The following is a 25,471-nucleotide window of genomic DNA, read 5'->3' as shown; positions in this document are numbered from 1 at the left end:
TCTTTAACTTTCCTCCTGCTGTGTTCAAAACTTCAGAGACAGATGGATCTTTTCAGAACAAAAAAGATAAATATCTCAATTCTTCAGCTTGCCCTTCTCCCAGTGGTTTGTACAAAAGGTTAGCTGATGGGGACCATTACAGCACAAAAAGTTGAAGTGAGATCTAGGATACCAAATGACTTTAAACAGTTTCCGAAGTTGTTTATAAATATTCAGCATCTATCCTGGCACACTGATCGCTTTGTCGGGCTAATATGTTTTTCGCCTATCTCTGTTTCTCAGCAGAGGAGAACAGGAGACCTGTGGCGCTTGGAGTCTTTAATAGCTACTCATCCTTCACAGTCACCAGTAGCTCCCTGCTGGATCTTTGTCCTTTATTGTTTGCACCCAACATATTCCTTGTGGAGTTTCCTAACTCAACCTCTGCCGCTAGACAAATCACATCTTAAATTCCTTTGCCATCTTATTTTATAGCTACATTGAAATTAGTAATAGATGTAAGTTGCAGTTAATCAGATTCAGCACACCGTATCTCTGGCTGGTCAGGACGATACTAACAGCAAGGTCAGTGAGACACATTACTCCCAGGATTCCATGTAGTGAATTGCAGGAATACAGGAATGATTCTATCATCAAGAGCACAGAATGTTTCCTGTCACATACTTATCAATGTATTACTGCCTTTGGGAGTGCTTAGCCTACATCACTGTACTACTCACCTTTCTCCAACATCAAAACCTCTAAAGATCCGTCATTTCACAGTTCTTTTGCTGTTCAGTAGTGATAGGACATTCAAAGTGAATAAAAACAAATACACTGAAATAGCTGAGGAAATGTGTATTTTTAATGAGTATGGATTTACAGAGTCTTTTTTTTCACAAACAAAAAGCTTAATGATATTCAGTTGAAAGCACTTATTTGTTTAACACGTGAAGTCCTTCTGGCTTCCAATGAAACTTACTAAGCCCATTCGCTGTGAATATGAAAGTTTAATTTAAAGGTCTAATTTAAAAGACTTTAACCTCTCCAGCCATTATGGAGATGCCCAAATACATTATCCTCCATATTTATCTCCTGGATTTTAGTCTGAGGACAGAAAATATTCTAAATTGAATGCAGAATTTCATACAAACTGGACTATGGTTTTCTTAAAACCTTATCTTTTCACTTCTTGTAATAACTAATAATAATTGCTATGACTGTGACCCCCTACCCTCCACTCATTCTTATCCTGGGTTTCAGAGAGAATATTCTTAAATTCATATACAGTTCTATAAGTCACCGGAGCCACTTCCTGAAGATAATTATAATTACTTGGGCCTGGTGTCTATCTAGCAAAATATATATTGCCACCTCTGTATCTAATTGTTTATATATATTATGTCCGTCTGTGTCCTTTGACAAACATTTCTAGTGCAATCATATCAGTCAGTCAAAACAGAATAATTGATCAACATATCATCTACTTTGGCATGCATGCGGTGGTCTCCAGTTGTCCAAAACTGTGCAGGTACATATATCGAACGCATTAACTGTTTAGATCGACCCGTTCAATTTCACTATTCTATTCTATTGTTCATTCACATTTTGTACAGTTGTTTTCTTTACCTGCTGGACCCATTGTACTGCATACCTCTGTGGTCTACAATTAGGTACATTTTTACAGAGTCTAGACTTTTGTAATGGATCAGTTTATAAGATAACCACAAACCACTAATTTAAACTCCATTAAATCCCACCCTTGTATTTAGCTGCAGAAGAAAGTAAGTGATTTTGTTCCAAATATAGATAGAATACTGAAACTAATAAAGTATTTTGGTGCCTCTTAGATAAGAAGCAGGGATTGTTAGTGTTTAGCCTTTAAAGAAAAAAACAAGTTGCCATCATTATATTGACATATCATATTACCATTATATTATTATATAAAAGGATAAATAACTCTACAACACCCAGTTAAGTGCCAGTTAAAGTCCGAATCTGTCATCAATGAATAATTAATTACAGAAATGCAGGTTAATTAATAATAAGAATACATGACAGCCCTGGAACACAAGCATCAGAGGTAAAATGTTTTATACAGTATGTCTGAATGCATACTAGTACATACTAGTGTATGTTTGCCATAGGTTTAAAGTCTTCTGCTTTGATGGAAAATGCCGTGTTATTGATATCTAGGGTAGAAAATGTTAGTCTTTACAAACAATAGGTATATAAGGTGCAAAGAGGTTCTTTAGTGGTAACATCGCAGGTTTATTCTGCCAAAGCATGCAATGTACAGCACTATTAGAAATGGAAAACGTATAGTTAGAATAGCTGTCTAAATAATAATAGAGATAGAGTGCCCCCCGGTACACCATAATGCTTGCTTGGGGATATGAGCCAACTGTTGGTTTGACGTGATTTCAAAGGTTTAGGAAAACAAAAAAGAGAGGAAAGTAAATGGGTAATAATTACTGACCATATATACAGCCTACGGCAAGCTATTTCACTGGGATATGAAAAATGATACATTATTACCCAATGCTAAAAAGGCAATTCAGCATAATATAAGAAAATATAATTCTAAGCAACTTCCATCGTAGTCATTTAAAGGTTGCGTGTAAACGTAGATGCAATTGAAAGCAGCATGTGTCTGACCCTCTGCTTTTGACTATTAAAGCAATGTAGTAGAAGTCAACTGTTAGGAGCATGCATTGCTTATAAATAGCAGAATGAACTATTCATTTTATAACCAAAAATATCTGTATGTTTCATCAGTAATTGAGCATGAGAATTTAGTGCATCCTTTTAGGACCAAAGTGCATGGTAGTTGTATTAGTACCAGAGCCCTGAATTCTACTATAACCTGCTATTAGCACAAATATGAATTTTAATTGCACTCCGGAGTCTACTGCAACCTGCTGTTAGCTAAGATATGCACTTTATATGCATGGGTAATAGAGCATTAGAAGGTGCTACAGCCTATCATTAGCACAAACTGCAGGCTAAGAGCAAATGTAATAGAGTGCCGGAGTCTACAGCAAAAAACTTGAATGTCAGGAAGGCTACAAACATCTCTAAATTGATCTCTGGAACTCTCCCATTGACTTATACATGAATTCTGCAGGTTTTAGGTGGCGAATAGTCAAATTCTAATTCTCAAAGGGCCAGAGTATGATAAATCTTGAAAATTGAATTCTTATAAAAAACTTGATTCAAGTTTGGATAATTCCCCAGTCAAATTTGACCATGAAAAAAATTTAAAATTCGAATTTTCAATTTGGACCCTTAATAAATTTGCCCCATAATGTTTCTAATATTCCAAGCAGTTATGAAGCACAAGGCCTTTCAGGGGACAAGTGGAATGGTATCATTCACCAGGTGGTTGTGTAGCCTGGGAAAAGAGCTGCGAATGTCACTGTACTAGGGCACAAGCAACGGACATAGTATTAATATTATAATAAAAAAGATTGCCAAAACCAATAGTGCACTTAGTTCCTGCCCTAGTAGGGTGACAGAGTATTGGCACATTTACACGATATGAAGCCTTCATGTTTCTTCCGAGTTGCAGCAGTTAATTGAAATGGTTAAGTGGAGTTTCTAGGATGGCATCGGAATACATTAATAAAATGGATCTGGATAAGTAAGATAAGAATAGGGAATCATCAGGAGACGCTTCCTACTTTATTAGATTAAGCTTTGACTGTTCTGTCCATGCAGAAGATCATGACATTAGCACTGTGTACCTTTGCCCTTATAGTGTAGCACAGAATGGAACTTAAGTGTTATCAACTGATTCACTCATTTTGCTGGTTCTATGGGTTTGGGGTAGGCCTAGCTCAGAGCCTGATGGTGTTTTTTTTTTTCAATCAATAATTCTAATCTAAAGATAAATTCTCATTTACTGCAAGTTAAGACATATTTACTGTACTAACACAGTGCAATGTTGACTCAGGGAACTTACACCAGGCTTTTTTATGCAGTCACAAATGCATGCTGAGTGCAGGAAAACATGCAACTTAAGTGTGTTTTGTTGGTTCAGAATGCAGCCCTTTATTCACTTGTGAAGAGCAAGAAAAAAGAGCATGTTGAACAAAAAAAAAACATGATTAAACACAAATTAATTAAAGCACAACTTTCACACACACTCTCACTCATGAGTACTACCAGGCAAAATGAAATGGAATGCATTTACATGCTCCAGGCTGGCCAACTCAGACCTGCTCCACGTGGATGCTGTGGGCTATAGGTAACAGCCCATGGGCAAATTTGCCCAGTGTTGATAAATAAGTCCCAGTATGATGTATGTAGAGCTGCACGGGAGGGGGCCCTTCAGGCTGTTTGACTCTGAAGTGCACTGAAACTTGGGTCTCAAATGCATGTCAAATGTATAAAGAAAAGACTTTTAAGGCAGAACTCCACCACATGATGTGATCCGATGCGACATGCTGAGAGGAAACACAGACGACCAGTTGGAGTCGCCGAATATAATGTAAGATATAGAAACATCGCAGCTATGAACTGCACACAACATGACTGTTGGATGAAGATGCAACATGTGGTGATCACTTCCGATAGTCGTGTCAGATGCATGCAATGTGTAGCTGCGATGTTTCTATAACTTACATTATATTGAGCGCCTCCGGCTGGCCGCCAGCGTTTCCTCTCAGCGTCTCGCATCGGATCACATTGCGCCGTGGAGTTCTGCCCGAATGCAATAAGCCATGGCATAATATTGGCAGCTGGCTGAACAATACAAATCACTGATTGGTTGCAATGGGTTATTGTTCAGTTGCAGATTTGCTCAGTGTTGTAAATGAGCCCAAGTTGTGCATCATCCTGGGGTTTAGGCATCACTTATTAGATCGTCAGGATAGGTGGTTACTCTTGAAAAATCAACATTCAATTCTAAGCAAAATAGAAAATAAATAATAGATAAGCGTAAACAATTTTTTTTTCTAATTCCAACACTTTCCCCTAACATAATGCAAACCCATAATCATATGGTTAGTATATAACCCAAAAGAGGTGCCTTTATTCAAACGCAAAAAAGATCTTTCACAACTATTAGTTGAGGTCTGACAAAATCAGAGCAACAAACAAAATTTTTTTACAGGAAAGGAAAAAGAAACCCCACCAATAGTTATGATTCTAAGGTTGACAGGAAATTTCTAATAGGTGATGCACCCTACTTATTTAACACCAATAAATCATAAGAAATTATACTAAAAAAAGAGATTTTAAAGTGCCAGTGCCGTTATAACCACATTAACTTTTCCTGAATACTTTAAGATTGAAAAATTGAAAAATCAAACTAATTCAATTCATCTGTGAGATAATATTACTCCTTAAATTCATCCATAAATAGAAAAATTCATTATTTAAGTAAAGTGCAGTGCAATAATTTAGAGTATTACACCCAAAATATTAATTAGTTGAATTAAAAAGTAGTTAAAAATGACCAAACATGGTAGTGGGTTAGAAAATGTAGTCACAATCCAAAAAATTAGATAGTAGAAATTAGAAACAATAGATGGTGGAGTTGTCCCGTAAACTAGCTACCTGATTTTTTTCTAGAGCCTGGGACACCACAAAGATAAGGCAGGACAGGGTAACCGGGGCTGTGGCCTTGGTATTTAACTTGCCCTAGATGTTTAAAAGAGGCTAGGTAACCCTAAAAAGCCACAAACTGATTATAAGAGGTTGTATAGAGTAGTAGAGGATTTGACCCAAAAAATTCTTGCCCCCACTTCCATTGAAAAAAACCCAACCAGACTATTAGTTATAGACCGAATTTACAAAAGGATTCAATTTGAGCAAAAGAGGAATACTGAGAACGCCGACGTACGTTTCGCTAAACAGCTTTGTCAAGGCGAAAATGAAGAGCCTCACCGGTGTGCGTGTAAAAATAGACTTCCGCAATGCGCGTCACTGATCTCGTCTCTCGCGAGATTCGCGTCATTGATCGATTATGAATTATTGGTGTTAAATAAGTAGGGTGCATCACCTATTAGAATTTTCCTGTCAACCTTAGAATCATAACCATATGGTTAGTATATTAGTATATATGAATAGTACAGTTCATTCAACAATATATGACATATTACATAATAATAATAAATATATGAGGCATAAATTATGGAATCAGACTGCAAATTATTCTAATGGTTTGCTTGTATTTCTTGTATTTACAAGTTTGGCATCCCTTATACAGAAGCCCAAAATCCAGAAAGCCTAAAACTACCTCACGTACATTTTAAGCAATTTTTTTTCAAAAATCTCCTTTTTTACTATGTAATAATAATATAGTACCATATACTTGATCCCAAATAAGCTGCATGAATCCACATTGGTGGCAAAACAATCCTATTGGGTTGATTTTAGCAATGATTATTTTAGCAAACAATTAGCAAAAAGGAAAACCCCAGGTCCCAAGTTTTCTGCATTATAGATCCCATATTTGTATATATTGCTCCTTCAGTTAAAGGCAAGCTAGGAATCAATGTTTCTGAAATGCAGGCGTGTAAATCATCGTTCAGTTTTGGATGAGCTGATAATGGTGAAGTTAGGAGCTGGTGTCCAGCCATTTCAGTAGCAGCATTCTGGGGTGGATTTACTATATACATAAACTTCACTACCCTCCTTTTAGTAACATGGTTTTATAGTTCCTAGGAAAATAAAGGTTTGGTTAACCTTGGCATCAGCAACCCTCATTAAAATAACATTGTCAGTTTGAAGTCTAAAATAACAGGGATGTCAGTTTTGTACATTATAGAAGAATATAGTTCACCCTCTAATGTGTGGAATGACTACACAATACTGCCATCTAGTGTTCCTATATGGTATATACTTGCCTTCCAGGCAGAGAAATGTAATTTTATTCAAGCTAATGTTCAATATTCATGCCCTGTAATACATCTAGCCACCAAATGCATTTCGATAATGTACAAAATATGACTCTTCATTATAGGAATCCAGCTGACAGTGCATATCAGTCTGTTCTTTTTTCCTTTGAGTATTTAGAAATAGGTTACAGACAAGGGCCATTAAGTTTAGCTTTTTGCCAATTTCATTTTCTGTTGATCTAAGACAAGCATCCCCTGTCTTTGGCTTGACAGCTATAGCTGTACTACACTTCCCAACATCCTTGTGATATGGCTGCTTGAACATGATGGGATTTCTAGATTGTTTACTGCTGGGGACAGACATGCTTGTTATATCTTATCTAAGAGAGAATGTTATCGCAAACTCAGATTTCAGAAAAAAAAAATGATTTCCGTCTTGCCTTTCCTGAAAGCATAATCTGCCAGAAACATGGTAGCTTATAGCTATAAGTCACTTTGCTGAGACAGATATTGAACTCTGAAGCAAGGAAAACTGATCTTATTCCCTTTTCCGCTCCAAGATGTGACCTTAGGCAAGTCACTTCATCTCCCTGTGCTGCAGGAATCAAAAATGAGATTCTAAGCTCCATGAGACAGGGAGTCAATGTGCCTGAACGGTTCTGTGTACAGGGCTGCACAAATCTGCTGCTCTTATATAAGAATCCATTTTATTAATGTATTCCGATGCCATCCTGGAAACTCCACTTAACCATTTCAATTAACTGCTGCAACTCGGAAGAAACATGAAGGCTTCATATCGGGTAAATGTGCCAATACTCTGTCACCCTACTAGGGCAGGAACTAAGTGCACAATTGGTTTTGGCAATCTTTTTTTATTATAATATTAATACTGTGTCCGTTGCTTGTGCCCTAGTACAGTGAAATTCCCAGCTCTTTTCCCAGACTACACAGCCACCTGGTGAATGATACCATAACACTTGTCCCCTGAAAGGCCTTGTGCTTCATAACTGCTTGGAATATTATAAACATTATGGGGCAGATTTATTAAGGGCCCAAATTGAAAATTCGAATTTTCAATTTTTTTTTATGCTCAAATTTGACTTGGGGAATTATCCAAACTCGTTTTTTTTAAGAATACAATTTTCAAGATTTATCATACTCTGACCCTTTGAGAATTATAATTCGACTATTCGCCACCTAAAACCTGCAGAATTCATGTATAAGTCAATGGGAGAGTTCCAGAGATCAATTTAGAGATGTTTGTAGCCTTCCTGACATTCAAGTTTTTTTGCTGTAGACTCCGGCACTCTATTACATTTGCTCTTAGCCTGCAGTTTGTGCTAATGATAGGCTGTAGCACCTTCTAATGCTCTATTACCCATGCATATAAAGTGCATATCTTAGCTAACAGCAGGTTGCAGTAGACTCTGGAGTGCAATTAAAATTCATATTTGTGCTAATAGCAGGTTATAGTAGAATTCAGGGCTCTGGAACTAATACAACTACCATGCACTTTGGTCCTAAAAGGATGCACTAAATTCTCATGATCAATTACTGATGAAACATACAGATATTTTTGGTTATAAAATGAATAGTTCATTCTGCTATTTATAAGCACTCAGTGCAATGCATGCTCCTAACAGTTGACTTCTACTACATTTCTTTAATAGTCAAAAGCAGCTGTGCAGAGGGTCAGACACATGCTGCTTTCAATAGCATCTACGTTTACACGCAACCTTAAAATGACTACAATGGAAGTTGCTTAGAATTATATTTTCTTATATTATTGCCTTTTTAGCATTGGGTAATAATGTATCATTTTTCATATCCCAGTGAAATAGCTTGCTGTAGGCTGTATATATGGTCAGTAATTATTACCCATTTACTTTCCTCTCTTTTTTGTTTTCCTAAACCTTTGAAATCACGTCAAACCAACAGTTGGCTCATATCCCCAAGCAAGCATTATGGTGTACCGGGGGGCACTCTATCTCTATTATTATTTAGACAGCTATTCTAACTATACGTTTTCCATTTCTAATAGTGCTGTACATTGCATGCTTTGGCAGAATAAACCCACTCTGCATAATTTATTACAGAGTAATGCAATATGGCGTTTTTACATTATGCTTATCAAGCCAAAGTGCCGTTTTAGGATTTTCACAAACTCAAGGCTGGTAAATTATTCACAAGAGTGAAATCTGCTCATCATTAACTTTCAGAATTAATGCTACTTGGTACATGCAGCCCAAATTGTTAAACAAGGTATTTTGTGCCTTTGTTATTGACCACATCTGTATTTATGTGCACTCCTATAGGGGCTTACTAACTACAGTCACAATGATTTACAGCATCCTGGAATCCATAAGCTGACCACAAACATCTTTGAAGACCTTTTTTTTATAGTTGACTCTGGGTGCTGGGAGTTTGGAGTTGGAAATCATATTCCTGCTGAGTCAGTTGTTAGAAATCTCTAATTCAGACTCGCAACTAGCTGGGAGATTATTTTATGCATATGTAACGCTAATCTGGGCTATCCACACCACAGATAGGTAATGTCCAGCTAAGGTAGGAGCATGGGTTACATTTGGACTCTCCCTGCAGGATCCGGGCCTTCGCTAAGTGGAAGCATTCCCTCTAAGGTGTAGTGCAACTACAACACCCAGACTACTGTGCATACAAAAATGATTGGGCGCCAGGAGGTTCTTATGATGCAAACAAAGAACTGTTTATTAGTCATAGACAATGTCCCCAGGTTTACTCACATCCAGTGGTTAGAGGAAAAAGGCACAGGCACATCACATGCAGCTTTACACATGCTGGCACTCCCTTAGGACAGACTTGGCAGGCATCCCACTTCACCTCTGCAACATATTCCGGTAGTGGTCTCTGGATCAACCTCAGGGCAATCATCTCTCCTGATTCCCTCTCCACTGCGATCCCTATACTACAGGCAATATGGCCTGGGAAAGATACCTCCAATCTATCACTCCTGTGTTGGAGATCAGAGCTGCTCTTATCTAGCTCAACCCTGACTATCTTACACTCCTAGAGCGTACTAGTACTGGGAGCTCACCTGCCACTTTCTATTCCTCATTCACGGGGTTGCCTGGTCCCCGACTTGGACATATAACTTTCTGGGCCTTGCTGTACCCAGGCTCCCCTGGGCACACCCAGCTGCATCACCATCCAGCAGCCAAAGAGGAAGAGGTCACTCCTTACACACACTATAGTGCAGTGTGGCAGGAAGTTGTCATATCACCTCTTGGCCAATAACACTGAGCAAAGGGTGGGGCCTTAAAGCCATAGGGCAGATTAACCCCCTATGGGCCCCTACACATATAACTCATATAATATAATACCTTCTAGCTGGGAAATATTATAGCTTGTAGATTTAACACTCCTGTGGCCCTAGTGAGCTGTTTGATCAGTAACTCCCAGTACCTCCCAAGAGTTGTTTTAGGGGTTGTTCAGTTTTAAATTGATTTTTAGTATGAGTGATATTCTGAATTTGGTTTCATTTTTAATTATTTAGCTTTTTATTCAGTAGCTCTCCAGTTTGCAATTGCAGCAATATGGTTGGGCCCAAATATGCTAGCAACCATGCATTTATTTAAATGAGAGTCTGGAATATCAATAGGAGATGGCCTGTATAGAAAGATGAGTAATAAAAAGTGGCAATAATAATGTATTTGTAGCGTTACAGAAAATTTGTTTTTTATATGGGTTAGAACTTCGTTCTTCTACCCCTTACTTCCAGCAAGTTACATCTGCCTCATGTCTGTTTGTCAGAATCTCTGTCCTCACTCAATTTCATATATATTTTTTTTCCCTTCATATTTTTTAAAGAAGGTCATAGGGTTTACGGCATGAAGAGATAATCATCAATTTATATAGTCAATTATTACTATTGTGCTTCATTCAACAAAGGTCAGAATTTGGCTCTAAGCTGATTAAAGCTCAGTTCAAACAACATTCAGTCACTCCTTTAATATGCATTGTCTGTCTTATCATATTTCTCTGGGATTTTTTTTCCCAGCATTTACCTATTATTATCAGTAGAATTTTTCTATCAGTTTAAATGGCTTCGTTTAAATGGAACTCATTATTAAGATTGTGTGGTCGGTATCACATGTGTGAGGTAAAACCGCACACACACAAACATATAATATAACCCACAAATACACACTCACATCCAGTAAGTACCTACAAACATGCATAAATATACAGTACTGAACTCACAGCTCCTACTGTATATCACAGCCTGAATGAATCTTCATAGACATACTCCTACTGATTTGGTAGATAAACTCATGAAACGTATTGATATGTTTTTGATCTATCTGTATTTGGTCCAAATATTGATGCAACTGTCTTGAAACTACCTTTTATTTGACTACTCTAGCTCATCTTCCTAGATACACAGTAAGTTAATAGAAACTAGATGTTATGGGGCGCCACAGCAAATTATATTTAGGGCCCCAACATGTCCAGAGGTTGTCCTGTTTAGGAGATGTAGGAGAGCTGTGTACACTTGTCTCTCTTCTGTATTGTTTCTGTGCAAGGAGGGGGATGAGCCTTACCCTCTGTGAGCTGACAGGAAGGAAGAGGGAGAGAGAAAGGACTGCTGAAAGAGAGAAGCAGCAGAGTACAAGCAAAATGTGCAGGGCCGGAACTAGGGGTAGGCAGAAGAGGCACGTGCCTAGGGTGCAAAGGTAGATGGGTGCCAGGCACTTACCTCTTCTGACGCCTTCCCCTAGTTCAGACCGGTTTGCAGAAGCTGTGTGAAGCTGAAATGTGCCATTCATCAAGAGGCCATGCTGGCCTACTGCATGAGATAATAGATCTCATGCAGTAGCAGAAGAGGGCTATACCAAAATATTGTACAGGTATGGGACTTATTATCTAGAATGCTCGGGACCTGGGGTTTTCCGGATAATGTGTCTTTCCATAATTAGGATCTTCATACCTTAAGTCTACTAGAAAATAATGTAAACATTAAATAACCCCAATAGGCTGGTTTTGCTTCCAGTAAGGATTAATTATAGTTCAGTTGAGATCAAGTAAAAGGTACTGTTTTATTATTACAGAAAAAAAGGAAATCATGTTTAAAAAATTTGGATTATTTGACTATAATAGATAAAAGAGTCTATGGGAGGCGGCCTTTCTGTAATTCGGAACTTTCTGGATAATGGGTTTCCTATAACAGATCGGATACCTGTATATTAATATATTGATCATTAATTAGAGACTCATGGGCACCCTATACCACCTCCCCCCCTGCAGTTGCAGGGTCTGTTTCCGTCTCTGCTTACCAGTATATTAAAGGAGCTGTTTTATTATTACAGAGAAAAAGAATATCATTTTTAAAAAGAAGATTTATTTGATTAAAATGGAGTCCATCGGAGATGGCCTTCCCATAATTCGACGTTTTCTAGATAACTGGTTTCCAGATAATGGATCCCATACCTGTACTAGCAAGAAAGTGGCCAGATATGCATCAACTGCCCCACTCATTTAGAGTAGGGTTGCCAACCAGTAAGTATTTTACCAACCTGGCCAGTAATACTGATGCCTGATGCCAATGTTATTGGGAAAATAGATAAAAATATAGAAGGACTGGTATTTTTTTTTTCCAGATAGGGTGGCAATCCTACCTTAGATATGATATTGTGTTGCAAATCTCCCAACATGTTTACAAGTTGCTTGAACTATGCTGGCTGGTTGAGAATTGTGGGCCAATATCTAATGGCTGACTTTCCCAAGGTTCCTGTATTTGTACTAAAACTTAATTAAAATCAGCTTGAAATTATATTTGTACTCTGACAATCTTGTTCCAGTCGATTTGGCTGTTTAATTTTTTTAAACAATAAAGTGTCAATAACCATAACATAAGGAACAATCTCAGTCGATTACATGACATGACAATGTAATAGAGACATAAATAATTCTGTGACTTACCTTTCAGATAATATGCCCTTCATCTCTCAAGGCACTGACTTCTATACCACTTATTAAATTAAGACATGCGTGCCATTATGTTGACACTGTTCCATGTACAAAATTAATGTATCACCATCTACAGTGCTATGCTCTATTTCCCCTAACTGTCAGTGTATACACTAATTAATTAAGCCAGTGAATTGACAGTTCACCTTTATCTATTAGGGATGTAGCGAACAGTTCGCCTGCGAACTTGTTCGCGCGAACTTCGACCGTTCGCGTCCGCCTAATGTTCGCGAACGTTTGGGAACGTTCGCAATTTGAGTTCGCGACCATTCGACCGCTAAAATCGAACGATTTCCATTAGTTCGAACGATTTCCATTAGTTCGAACGATTAAAATCCCTCGACCGTTCGATTCGAATGAAAATCCTTCGATCGAACGATGAAAATCCTTCAAACGTTCGAATCGAACGAAAAATCCTTCGAATGTTCGAATCGAACGATTTTGCGGGTGTTCGAAGCTCGCGAACGGTTCGCGAACCGTTCGCATTTTTTGCCGGTGTTCGCGAACGGCGTTCGCGAACACCAAAACGGCGGTTCGCTACATCCCTATTATCTATACGATCAAAATGTTTATACAGTGCTTTTAAAAAATATTACAAAACTTAGTTCTGAATAGTATGAAGAATGTATAATATATCAGCCATATTTGCACTTTTACCTTGTGTTTTACATAAGAGGCACAAAAGTACAATGCTACTAGAAAAATCAAATCCCATTTATGTTTTGTTCCTATAGCTGAGCCCCATGAGTTAAAAACTGAAATCAATACAAATGGAAAAATGGTCCACTTGTGCAAACATCTAACTTAAAACACACATTCCTGGTGTCCAACCTAATTAAAAAAACGCTGTTCTGCAGCAAAAATTATATTATTTTGGAGCATAATTGGATATTTCAGGTATCCAGTAATATAGCAAACTATACCAACTTTTGCTTCCAAAGTACTTGCTTTCAAGTATAACAATAACTCAATGCATGTCAATTAGTGATACACTAGTCAGAATAACGAGAACCTGAACTGACTGACCAAAGGTGTACCGTCATTGTCTGCTCAAACCCACCAGTGATATATGAGAAGGTGGGACTAGGGAACTAAACCCAAAAAATTAATATGGCTAGAATAGCATTATTTTATATATTGAACTCATTAAAACAGCCAAAAGGTTCAGCATCTCTATATTAGTATTGATCCAGCACTTCAAATTTGTCACAGGAGTTTTCCATCTTGGATTTTGTTTGGAGTGTTTGTGGCATGCACATGTTCGGTGGGCTCTGAGCAGTTGTTGAAAAGCTAAATGTATAAGCTCAGTAAGTGACAGCGGCACAGAGCATGTGCAGTGAATCAGTAAAAAAGAAGGCAGGGAGCTACTGGGGCATCTTTGAAGACACAGATCTTTACTGCTAAAGGGATGTTGTTTCCTTGGGCTGGTACAGAAGCCCAAAACATAAGGACAACATTTCTGCCCTTCTTCTTTGGTTAAGCTTTAGTTACCTTTAAAGGGATACTGTCATGGGAAAAAAAATTTTTTTCAAAATGAATCAGTTCATAGTGCTGCTCCAGCAGAATTCTGCACTGAAATCCATTTCTCAAAAGAGCAAACAGATTTTTTTATATTCAATTTTGAAATCTGACATGGGGCTAGACATTTTGTCAATTTCCCAGCTGCCCCATGTCATGTGACTTGTGCCTGCACTTCAGGAGAGAAATGCTTTCTGGCAGGCTGCTGTTTTTCCTTCTCAATGTAACTGAATGTGTCTCAGTGGGACATGGGTTTTTACTATTGAGTGTTGTTCTTAGATCTACCAGGCAGCTGTTATCTTGTGTTAGGGAGCTGCTATCTGGTTACCTTCCCATTGTTCTTTTGTTTGGCTGCTGGGGGGGGAAGGGAGGGGGGTGATATCACTCCAACTTGCAGTACAGCAGTAAAGAATGATTGAAGTTTATCAGAGCACAAGTCACATGACCTGGGGCAGCTGGGAAATTGACAAAATGTCTAGCCCCATGTCAGATTTCAAAATTGAATATAAAAAAATCTGTTTGCTCTTTTGAGAAATGGATTTCAGTGCAGAATTCTGCTGGAGCAGCACTATTAATTGATTCATTTTGAAAAAAAAAATTTTTCCCATGACAGTATCCCTTTAAGGGTAATTTTCACAGACTGTGCCAAGGTAGTCAATATTGCTGTCTTTGTGTAGACTTTTCGCCGCGACTTTTAATCCGCAATCGCTGTGGGAACTTTTGCGCTGGCGTCTATGGGGAATCGCGAGCGTAAAAACACACGCGGCGATCTAGGCGATTTCGAGCGACAATAGAAAAAAGATCGCCGCGTGTGTTTTTACGCTGGCGATTTGTCGCGATTCCCCATAGACGCCAGCGCCAAAGTTTCCCCAGCGATTGCGGATTAAAAGTCGCGGCGAAAAGTCGCCGCGAGTCAAATCGCGGCGCTATCGCCTAGTGTGCCCTTAGCCTTAGAGTGGATGAAACAGATAATTCAGAACTTAGAGACAAGAAATATCCAGGGGATGCAAAGGGCTCAGGAATCTTCTACTTACCACCTGCCTGTGGCAGTCATTACATATTGACCCTTCAGTGTATGGAGCTTTAAAGGTCCCTTGGGCCCTTGGCTCTTTGTAATTGAGCACTTAGGCTTTTAAGATTTAGCACAAGAAATTGATGTGATCTTAACATTGTTGGTCTATTTTTTACTCAGGTTATAGAAATCAAAGACAAACTGAAGGTATCAAAGAAATTGTGGTCGAGTTTGCCACATGCAATCTGTAAGGAGGCGAGAATAACAGGAGCAAACCCACATGAAGACAAATGTTGGAATGGACAGACTAGAGCTCGGTAAGTGTTAGCACTATGGGGGAAAAAATATTAGGAATGCAAAAAGTTATGCCTTTGTGCGAACAAATTTAATATAGCTTTTACAAACCTGGAAACTGTTTAGCGACCACTTCTGTCAGTGGAAGACCATTTGCAAATTTTATAGTTTGCGCAGTCAATGTAATAAAACTTCTTAATGAAAAAGTCGTTATGTTTGCTCCAAAAGATTACGACACCGTCAAGCACTTCTTAAGAGGAACAATATTGCATTGCGAGATGTGGATTTTTAGTCTTATTGGTGAGAATTGTTTTGCAAATTTGCGACTTTAATTACATTCCCCCAATATATGTCTGTGAAGGTTCTCATGTCTATAGTAATATGTCAAACCACCTGGGCTTGCTGTATTGTTGTTTTTCCCTTGAAGATGTTTCACTAGTCATTTGACTGGCTTTCTCAATTGAGAATGACTTGTACAAAGATGTTTCTCGTGTTTAATCGTGTTCCAATCGGCATAATCTGTTTAGTATAACCAGCATGGGGTCAGAGACCTCATGGAGTTAAGGTGTTGATTGTTTTAGCATGACTGGAGCTATGAGGTGTTAGCAGTAACATTTCTAAAGATACCATGGGATCTTTGAAGGCTCAGTTATTCCAGATAATAAATACGCTCTAAATCAATTTACATATAGGGCTTATTTACAAATATAGGGCAAAGTATAAAAGCCCAGAAAGATTAATATATAACTACTGTATATACTGTATATTATTTTCATGTATTTTGTATTGTATTTCTGTATTGTAATGTATTTTTTAATATATTAAATAATATAGAAATCTTAACAACTTTCCAACATTTGCTAAATAAATCTAAGAGCTGGTTTTTCTGGGTGTAGCATGTTTGCCCTGTAAATATGAAATTATGGCATGGACTCTCTTATTCCAAGGTATTTGCCTGAAATTATGAATGATGGACTGATAAATCAGATTAATAACCCGGAGGTGGATGTAGACATCACAAGGCCAGATACATTCATAAGACAGCAAATCATGGCACTGCGAGTTATTACCAACAAACTGAGGAATGCCTACAATGGAAACGATGTCAACTTCCAGGATACAAGTAAGATACAGGAAAACATAAGCATAGTATAAGGTTGTGTGCTTCCTCATCCATTAACAAACCATATCTGAGAATATAAGCACCATTAGAACTACCACTTTTATCGCAAGTAACAATGCATGACTTGGATTTATTAACATGACACATCTAAATGTTTGGCAATTGTACCAGCAGTGGTACAGGTATTTTGTGCACTTTTGTTTTTCAATTACTTGAAATTGAGCTGCCATTCAGGGCCAGGCAAGCTATTTTGGCATCGTAGGTGATTGCTCAATTTGGCGCCCCCCTGCCAAATACCCCTGGAACCCCAAAGGTAAGGGAAGTTATTTGTATCTTTTTTGGCAAAATGCTACTAGCTGTAGATGGTAACTCAACAGTAAGTCTGCGAAGTTCTCATTCATCCAAGTCACGGTATAGCTATAGTAATAAGTCAAAATCAACTGGACTTGCTGTATTTTTCTTTTCAAGGAAAAATGAAATGCAGCAAGTCCAGTTGATTTGACTTATTACTATAGATGTAACACAGCAGGCATATTCCATAGAAATATAGGTAGTCAAACTGAAGCTGGGCATCTAATTTTACCTTTAATAAATATGGAGTTAGCAAGACTACAATGGTGGTGTATCTACTGTATTTAATCTACTATTTACAAACTACTGTGTGCCTCGACCAATATTGCTCTTTAAATTGGTGCCCTTGTGAAGTACGCAATGTAAAGAACTTTACATTGAACTTTCTGTAGCAACACATCAAGCAGATTCTAGTAAATGTTTGCTTGTGGGAAACAGATGAAATCTATAGCAGAACTAAAGAGATTTCAGCTCTCCCCTGGGCAGAGTTTTCTATTTAAACAGTAATGAAACTAAATGATAAAGAGGGAATTGCCAGTTCTGCCCCTCCACCTAAACTCAACGATTTTGCTATCCCATACCTACAAACATCCTATTAAAAACATTAATGTTAAAAGAAAACATTGTTTGGGCAGGTGTGATAAGTAGCAATTAGCAAATCTGTTCTGAAATGCTTTCAAATGCAAAATGCTTTGAAAGTGGATTTTCACCTGATTTCTTTATTGTGCAAATACTTGAACATATGCATTGTTTTTTTATTTTATTTCTGCCAGCATGATGAGGAAATATACTATCATTGTGGCAGTAATTAGGTGTTAATAACATGTGTAAGCTATCTGCAGGCCCTGGATATCAATGAACCAAAGTACTGCTACAAGCAGGTAGCCTGGGCTGTTTGTTAGGAGTAGAACAGAAGGTAATAAGTGTTACTGAGCCATCAGTAACATCTATTTCTTTGTGCGCCTCTAAAGGAGCAGTAGGAATGCAGTTAATAAACATGAGCAGCTCCAACGATTATGTGTAATGTATAAAGCGCTGAAACTTCAGCTACAGGACAAATTGCTTGAACTAGGGAGCACATTGCTAGCTGATGCAGCCTCAAATACATCAATCTGTCTATAAATAGAAGATCACAGCAGTTAAGCCTTACATGGCTCTGAGCATGAAGTCACAGCTTTTTTTCCTGACCTCATTGGCAGGTATAGAACGATCAATAGACTTGGGGAATAGATATGGATTCATAATTACTTCTAGTCTATGGTTTGAAAGACTTTAATCTTTAGTAACTCCACAATAGCCAGTGGCAACATTAGCTGGAAATATCTTTAAAGAGCCCAGCTTAGCCACCTCGCTCAGGCAGGTGTTTATGAGTCATAAAATATAAATATAGTAGCTTGTATATATATACAACATCTTGTTTATAAGAAAGTAATTTAATTTCATCCTTAGATATAGTTTAAAATGTAAATATATTAACCATTACTTGTACCAGTTACAAAAAATCTACAAATTCATAAACCATGTGATTATTAGAATTTAGAGGATGCAAAATACAATTCTTGGGTGCCATAAAAATAGAGAGAAAACTACAGAAAATGGTACAAATTGAGAGATGCTGGTTCAACGGAACCCTGTTCATTTAAGTGTAGGAAAAGGTGAATAAATGATTTCTGCCAATGGATTATGAAAATAAATGAAGGGAGAAGTGCTGAGGGAAAATGGGAGTAATGCTGAGCAAAAAATGGTGTATTTGAGATAAAAATGGCATGTGTGTGCAACAGAAAATGTAGTGCGAAAGACAAAAAAAATTGTGCGTTGACAAAAATGTCACAGTAGACAAAAAAGTCGCCCATAGACTCTAATGTATTTTGCTACATAAAAGTTGTTGCAACAAAAATGTCGCCCATAGACTTTAATAAGTTTCTATGTTTCGATTTGTCAAAATATTCCCAGAACTACAAGAAAATGAAACAGCCAAACATGTGACAGCATTTCTCTTAAAAGTATCAGGAAATAATAAATAAAAACACTTTTTATATCTATATAGGGTCACTTACTCAGAGTTCCCCTTATAAACCCCTTACTTGCAATTTAAAATAGCACTAAGAAACGCCCTATAGATAAAACAATCTTGTTCCTAGCCAGGACCTCCGCTTCTCCGTTCCCTGCTCTGCGTAGTTTGTTGTCATGTTGCGTAAACTTTGCGTCCTGTGTCACAAGTTCAAATCTTCCAGCGGGACTTGGGCAGAGTGAACTGCTATGCATTGCGCATTTTGTGCCCTCTGGGGGTTCTGGATAGCTTTAAGTACCCTAATCTCTTAAGCCTTTTCTTCCCATCAATGAAACTACATCTCCCATCATACGTAGCTTGCCCACATTAAGTTCTATGCCGGGAAAACATACCGGTCATAAATCATAATCCTTAATTAAACAATCCCAATATTACTGAATATGCCGTAATATACCTTATATATTTTAATATAAACATTCCAAACATTACTGCATAAGCCCCAGTTAAACATACCAGGTGTTACTACACCTACATTTAGGGGTTATTTATCAAAATCCGAATTTTTCAGATTTTTTAAATAAAAAAAAGTCCAACCAAACTCGAATCCACGATTTGCCCTTTTTTGAATAAAAAAAAACTAGAAAAAATTGCTACTTTTTTGAATTGTTGCGCGAAACTACCCAAATTTTCACATTTAATGCCCAAGAATCGCGAAAAGTTTGAGTTTTCTCTCAAAAACCAGCATCAAACCCTAAAAATGCCAAACATTTTGTGAGGGTTACAACATCTTCAAATGGTTAAGGGTACATCTGCCATTGCCTTTTAAATGAATTTGGTAAGTTTTAGATGGCGTATTTTCAAATTCGGACTTGGAACAGCTTTGGGGCATAATAAATTGTGAAAAAATTGCATCTTTTTTACGGGGTTTTTGGCATCAAAACAGACACCACAAAAAATTGTGCGTTAAAGTGATACTGACACTAAAAATGTTCTTTTAAAAATATTAATCTACATTAAAAGTACCTATGGGTCATGTTTTTCGCTCATAGTTCTGCTTTTGTAAGTAATTGCTTCTTGAAGTTCCTAAACCTGACTGTTTTGCCAACCTGACTGGCCCTTCTTAACCTGTCAGTTAGAGTTTCTAATGCTAATGGACTATTGTTGCACAAATATGGCAGCACTCTCCTGAAGGTATAAGGGGTAAGAAAGGTAATGTAAAAGCATCACAAGGCTTACAAAGGGCCAGAGTAGCCCGAAACGTTGCCTTAAGGCACTTTGAGTAAAGTTTTTCACTTTCTTCAATAATACCGGAGTGCTGCTCCTTTTATTGATCTATATAATTTTTCCCTGGCAGAGGGTACAGCTTGCACCTGGGGCTGCAAAGAGTCTGTTTTCCACTTCTGGAGCCCTCATGCATTTGAATCCGTAAAAGCATCACACAAATACTTTTATGGAAAAATTCTAAATAGCATTCAAAGACAATGTTATGACAAATACAAAAAAGGTTATTTTCTGGTGTCAGTATCTATTTAATAAATAACCCACCAATACAGGTGGATATTTCTCTCATTGAAAAGTACCTTCTACCTGTATGTAGCAGCACCTGGAGGGTTCAATTAAGGTAGATGTAGTAACTCCTGCACTTAGCATGTGCAGCCAGCCCAGGGCCATACAGGGATCTGCACGTTAGAAGAAGAAGATGTTGACATGCTGCTCTTACAGAAGTAGCCCTGGCCAGTTCAGTTTTCAGAAAACAGCAGCATCGGTCTTCTTAGGTAAGCAATTCTAATCATTGAGGGATACCTAACAAAACACCCTTACAGTGATTATATCTTTCCTTCTCTTTCAAGCGCCAAGACTAGACTAGATAATATTCTAATACTCCAAATGGGATCTGCGTTTCTTTTTTAAAAGGCTGTGAGAATGTTCCCTATGGAGAAATTCAGGGATTAAGTCACCTTGTGATTTATGTGTAAACCTAATAAATGGTAATTCTGCCTCGACAACAAAATGTAACTTTTGTCTCATCTATTTAAGGATAAAACAATTTTGAAGGAAAGATGGGCAAGAAAAAAAAGCAATGTTTTTATTTCATAATATTTAAATTACAATAGGCAATTGTGTTTTAAATAATATGAAACGAAAACATGTTTTACCCTTAATCAATAGTTGGCTGCGGAAGTGCTTCCCTGTCTTTCCTCCAGAACGATAAATGCTTTACCTACTTAATACGAACAGGATTGATACAAATTATTAAGTATTAAGACATGCGAGTGTTTCGTCTGTTAACCTGAATAAACATACCTCAGGGGAAAATGTTTGGCTCAAAGCTAAACTCAATTCCACATAAAGCCAGATCTCCATTTTGTGTGTTTTTCAGAGAAATGTGTTAACGCAGCTTCAAGTGCTTAAAGCAAGTTAGCGCAGAATTTGATTTGCTTTGAAATACGCTGTTTTGCCGTTTGAATATTTTTTTGTGAATATTTCCAGAGGACAAAGAAGTATCTTAAAGCCAATAAACAGGGATGATATCAGTGTAAAATGGAAGTTCTACTATATCCTTTCAGTTTGTTCTTACTTGTGAACATTTCTATACTAAATGAAAAACAGTTTCAATGTAATTGTAAACATTAAGGCTGCGAAACTATCTTAAACACTCTGGTGTTAAATATCCATTGTTTCAAAATGTACATTAGATCAGTGTATCCTGTAAGCTTTGTCAAAGTAAAACAAATTCTTTTTGAGGTTAATACATTATGGTATAACTCATTCAAGTACTGTAAATGGTATGGGACCTGTTATCCAGAAAGCTTCAGACCTGGGTTTTCCAGACGGAACTTCATAGTTTTAATCTGATAAAAATTATTTAAACATTAAATCATCCCATTAGGATTGTTTTCCAACCAATAAGGATTAATTATACCAGAGATGGAATAAAGTACAAGGTACTGTTTTATTACAGAGAAAAAGAAAACAATTAGTTATTTAATTAAAATGGAGTCTATGGGAGATGGCCTTCCCGTAATTGGAACTTCCTGGATAACCTTTTTCCAGAAAACAGATCCTATACCAGTTTAAGAAGTGATGTAAAAGAACAGTTTAAGAAGCAGTGATGGTATTTTTTACACATTGTTTTAAAAATAAGCCATGCTTTTATCCCAGAATGTTATCCCAGGCTGCGCAAAAATCAATGTATGGGATCCGTTATCCGGAAACCCGTTATCCAGAAACCATCTTCCATAGACTTAATTTTATCCAAATAATCAAAATTTTTTAAAATTATTTCCTTTTTCTCTGTAATAATAAAACAGTAGCTTGTACTCAATCCAGACTAAGATATAATGTATCCTTACTGGAAGCAAAACCAGCCTATTGGCTTTATTTAATATTCACATGGCTTTCTAGTAGACTTAGGGGCAGATTTATCAAGGGTCGAATTTCGAAGTAAAAAATACCATCGAATTAAAATACTTCGACTTCGAATATCAAAGTCAAAGGATTTTTCACCGAATTTGGCCATCGAACGATCAAAGTAAAAAGAACGTTTAAATCGTTAGAAACGAACGATTCGAATGATTTTAGAGTACAATCGACCAATTTTACTTCAATGTGTAAAGACTGTGTGTCAATCGACCAATTTTACTTCAATGTGTAAAGACTGTGTATCAATCGACCAATTTTACTTCAATGTGTAAAGACTTAGAAAACGGTTGTAGAAGGTCCCCATAGGCTAACGTAGCACTTCAGCAGCTTTAATTTGGCGAAGTATTGAGTTCAAAGTTTTTTTAAAGAGACAGTACTTCGATTATCGAATGGTCGAATATTTGAACTATTTTTACTTAGAATCGAATTCGAAGTAAATTCAAAGTCGTAGTATGCTATTCGATGGTCGAAGTATCCAAAATATTACTTCGAATTTTTACTTTGAAAATTCCCTCAAATTCACTTCGACCCTTGATAAATCTGCCCCTTAAGGTATGAATATCCAAATTACGGAAGGATCCATTATCTGGAAATCCCCTGGTCCTGAGCATTCTGGATAACAGATCCAATACCTGTACAAAATAAATATGGTGAATTCTAAATGACAATGGCTGGCATTCAGACATGGGATGACTTTGACGTAGTTGGCCAGCTTAAATATATTGCAATATATGGGCAAACAATCCCTGTTTTGTTTAAAGGGTAAGGCATTGTTTAGTAGCAGTATGCACAAAATGTCTCAATGTCTTATATATATTGATAATGGGTTGAGTGCAGAGGACTCTTGTATTTGGGATATAAATTATCTGTTGGTTAAGTACTCTTTATAGGGGTATAGTTTTCCTTTAAGGGTAAAACTGCTCCAAGAGCAATTAATTATCCAGGTTTTTATGTGTTTCATTAAACTATTCATAGGACTAATTGTTCCTTATGTTAAAGTCTTGCTGTTTTGCTATTTTGTGTTGATCATGATATTCATTATTTACAATTTATTCTTGATCCTAGGTGAGGAAACCAGTGGCTCAGGAAGTGGGAGTGGGTGCATTGATGATATCTGTCCGACTGAGTTTGACTTTATCACCACGGAAGCGCCACTTTTTGACTCAGACAGAGTGGAGTTTGAATTTTCTGCAGCATCACAGAGTAGCCAGTCACTCTTTACAGTGCTAATAAGTGTGATTATGGTATTACAGAGACAATGGAGATAATCTATAAACTCCCAGGACTGTTTTAGTTATAAATAATAGTCAATTTTCTTCTTTTCCTACACTTTTTTGGGCAATGGACCATTTCGCAACCACTGACGTTTCTACTTATAACTGCTTTCTTTTGTCTCTTTGCTCCCCTTTAATTAAAGGCACCAGTGTTGTGTCCTTAGAGTTTCTTTTTTGGAGAATTTAATATAAACACTGGGGAATATTCCATAGAGGCCCTTGAGAACATTGCATCAAGCTACAAGCAACAGAAAAAGAATGGTTCCAGGATATATTATTAGATTTTAAATAAAAACAGCATGTTGTATCATTCACAGCTGAATACTGTATGTCTACATACAGGTCCATCATTATTGGATAATGCATGTCCTGTTTCAGTAAGCAATTTCTCTGCCACGTCCTGATTTAAGCTGTAGGGAGATGGAAGAGTACATGCATCCATTACTATCTCAAAAGGAGTTAATGTTACCTCGAGCAGAGATAACCTGATATATCTCTGGGATTGTTCTTAAGAGATGCAGAGAAAATTGCTATACCAAGGTGTCTGGAAAATAATCAGTTTAATATTATTTATCATGATCTGGAATATAATGTTTTAGATTTGGTCTGTTTATTTTGTAGCCTCCCTTCATTTTTACTTCCGAGTCAATACATTTTTTTGCTGGGTGGGTTTCATCCATGTGGGGAGATAAGTGCAATTCAGAATTTGCCCCAGACCCTCCACAGGCACACAAGTAGAACGAGCATGGGCCAGCTGAGCTTTACTATCTCAGGCACTTTTGCGTGATACAGTATATGTTTCAGGTATGCAGTATCCTAATAGAATACAAATTTAGCTATCATTCAGATACACTCTGTAAAAGTCAATTATCAGAATAATCAAATTACCTTGTATGTGCCAGTAAGCCTGCAGAGGAGTTAAAAATAAGAAGATTATTGTCAAAGCTCAGCAGTTACAAGGTTAAATCCATTGTTACCATGTTGTCAGTCTGTTCTGACACCCTGAGTGATTCTGGAACTGTTCAGTTACCAGCAGGTACCAAGGTGGCCATATTTACTAGTCGGGCAAAAAATAAATACATGCTGATTTGTCAAGTAGTGCAGTAATCAATCTAAAAATGCAGACACTTCAAAATAATGGACAATACATTTTTATACATGTATCAGTTATTCTAATCCAGAGAGATACAAATCATTAGTGCTCACTGATGAATCTTGACCGGCACACAGAAGTTTGTGGTTGTAGTCTTTATTCAACTGACTGCAGAACTGCCTAGCCGGCTCCACATGGAAAGTGTCATAACCATAGAATCCTAGGATACTCTAGGACAGTGATCCCCAACCAGTAGCTCATGAGCAACATGTTGCTCTCCAATCCCTTGGATGTTGCTTTCAGGGTCCTCAAAGCAGGTGCTTATTTTTTAATTCCAAGCTTGAAAGCAAGTTTTAATTGCATAAAACTAAGTATAGTGCCAAGTAGAGCCTCTGGTAGGCTGCCAGTCCACATAGGGACTACAACATAGCCAATCACAGCCCTTATTTGTTACCCCAAGGGACCTTTTCAAGCTGGTGTTGCTCCCCAACTCTTTTTACATTTGAATATGGCTCACAGATAATAAAGGTTGGGGAACCCTG

General features: G+C 37.4%; 1 protein-coding gene across 1 annotated transcript in view; it reads left to right on the top strand.

Moving 5' to 3' along the window:
* gpc6.S (glypican 6 S homeolog) overlaps nt 1-25,227 on the top strand; it is a 594,694-nt gene extending 569,467 nt beyond the window's left edge. Inside the window, exons 8-10 of the mRNA XM_018249884.2 lie at nt 15,541-15,677; nt 16,602-16,777; nt 23,628-25,227. Coding sequence (XP_018105373.1) covers nt 15,541-15,677; nt 16,602-16,777; nt 23,628-23,830 — 516 coding nt within the window. The 3' untranslated portion in view covers nt 23,831-25,227. The remainder of the gene's footprint in view (nt 1-15,540; nt 15,678-16,601; nt 16,778-23,627) is intronic.
* The last annotated feature ends 244 nt before the right edge of the window (nt 25,228-25,471 follow it).

Source organism: Xenopus laevis, chromosome 2S (genome assembly GCF_017654675.1).
Source record: "Xenopus laevis strain J_2021 chromosome 2S, Xenopus_laevis_v10.1, whole genome shotgun sequence".
Lineage (NCBI taxonomy): Eukaryota > Metazoa > Chordata > Amphibia > Anura > Pipidae > Xenopus > Xenopus laevis.
This window is presented reverse-complemented; position numbering and strand designations above follow the sequence as displayed.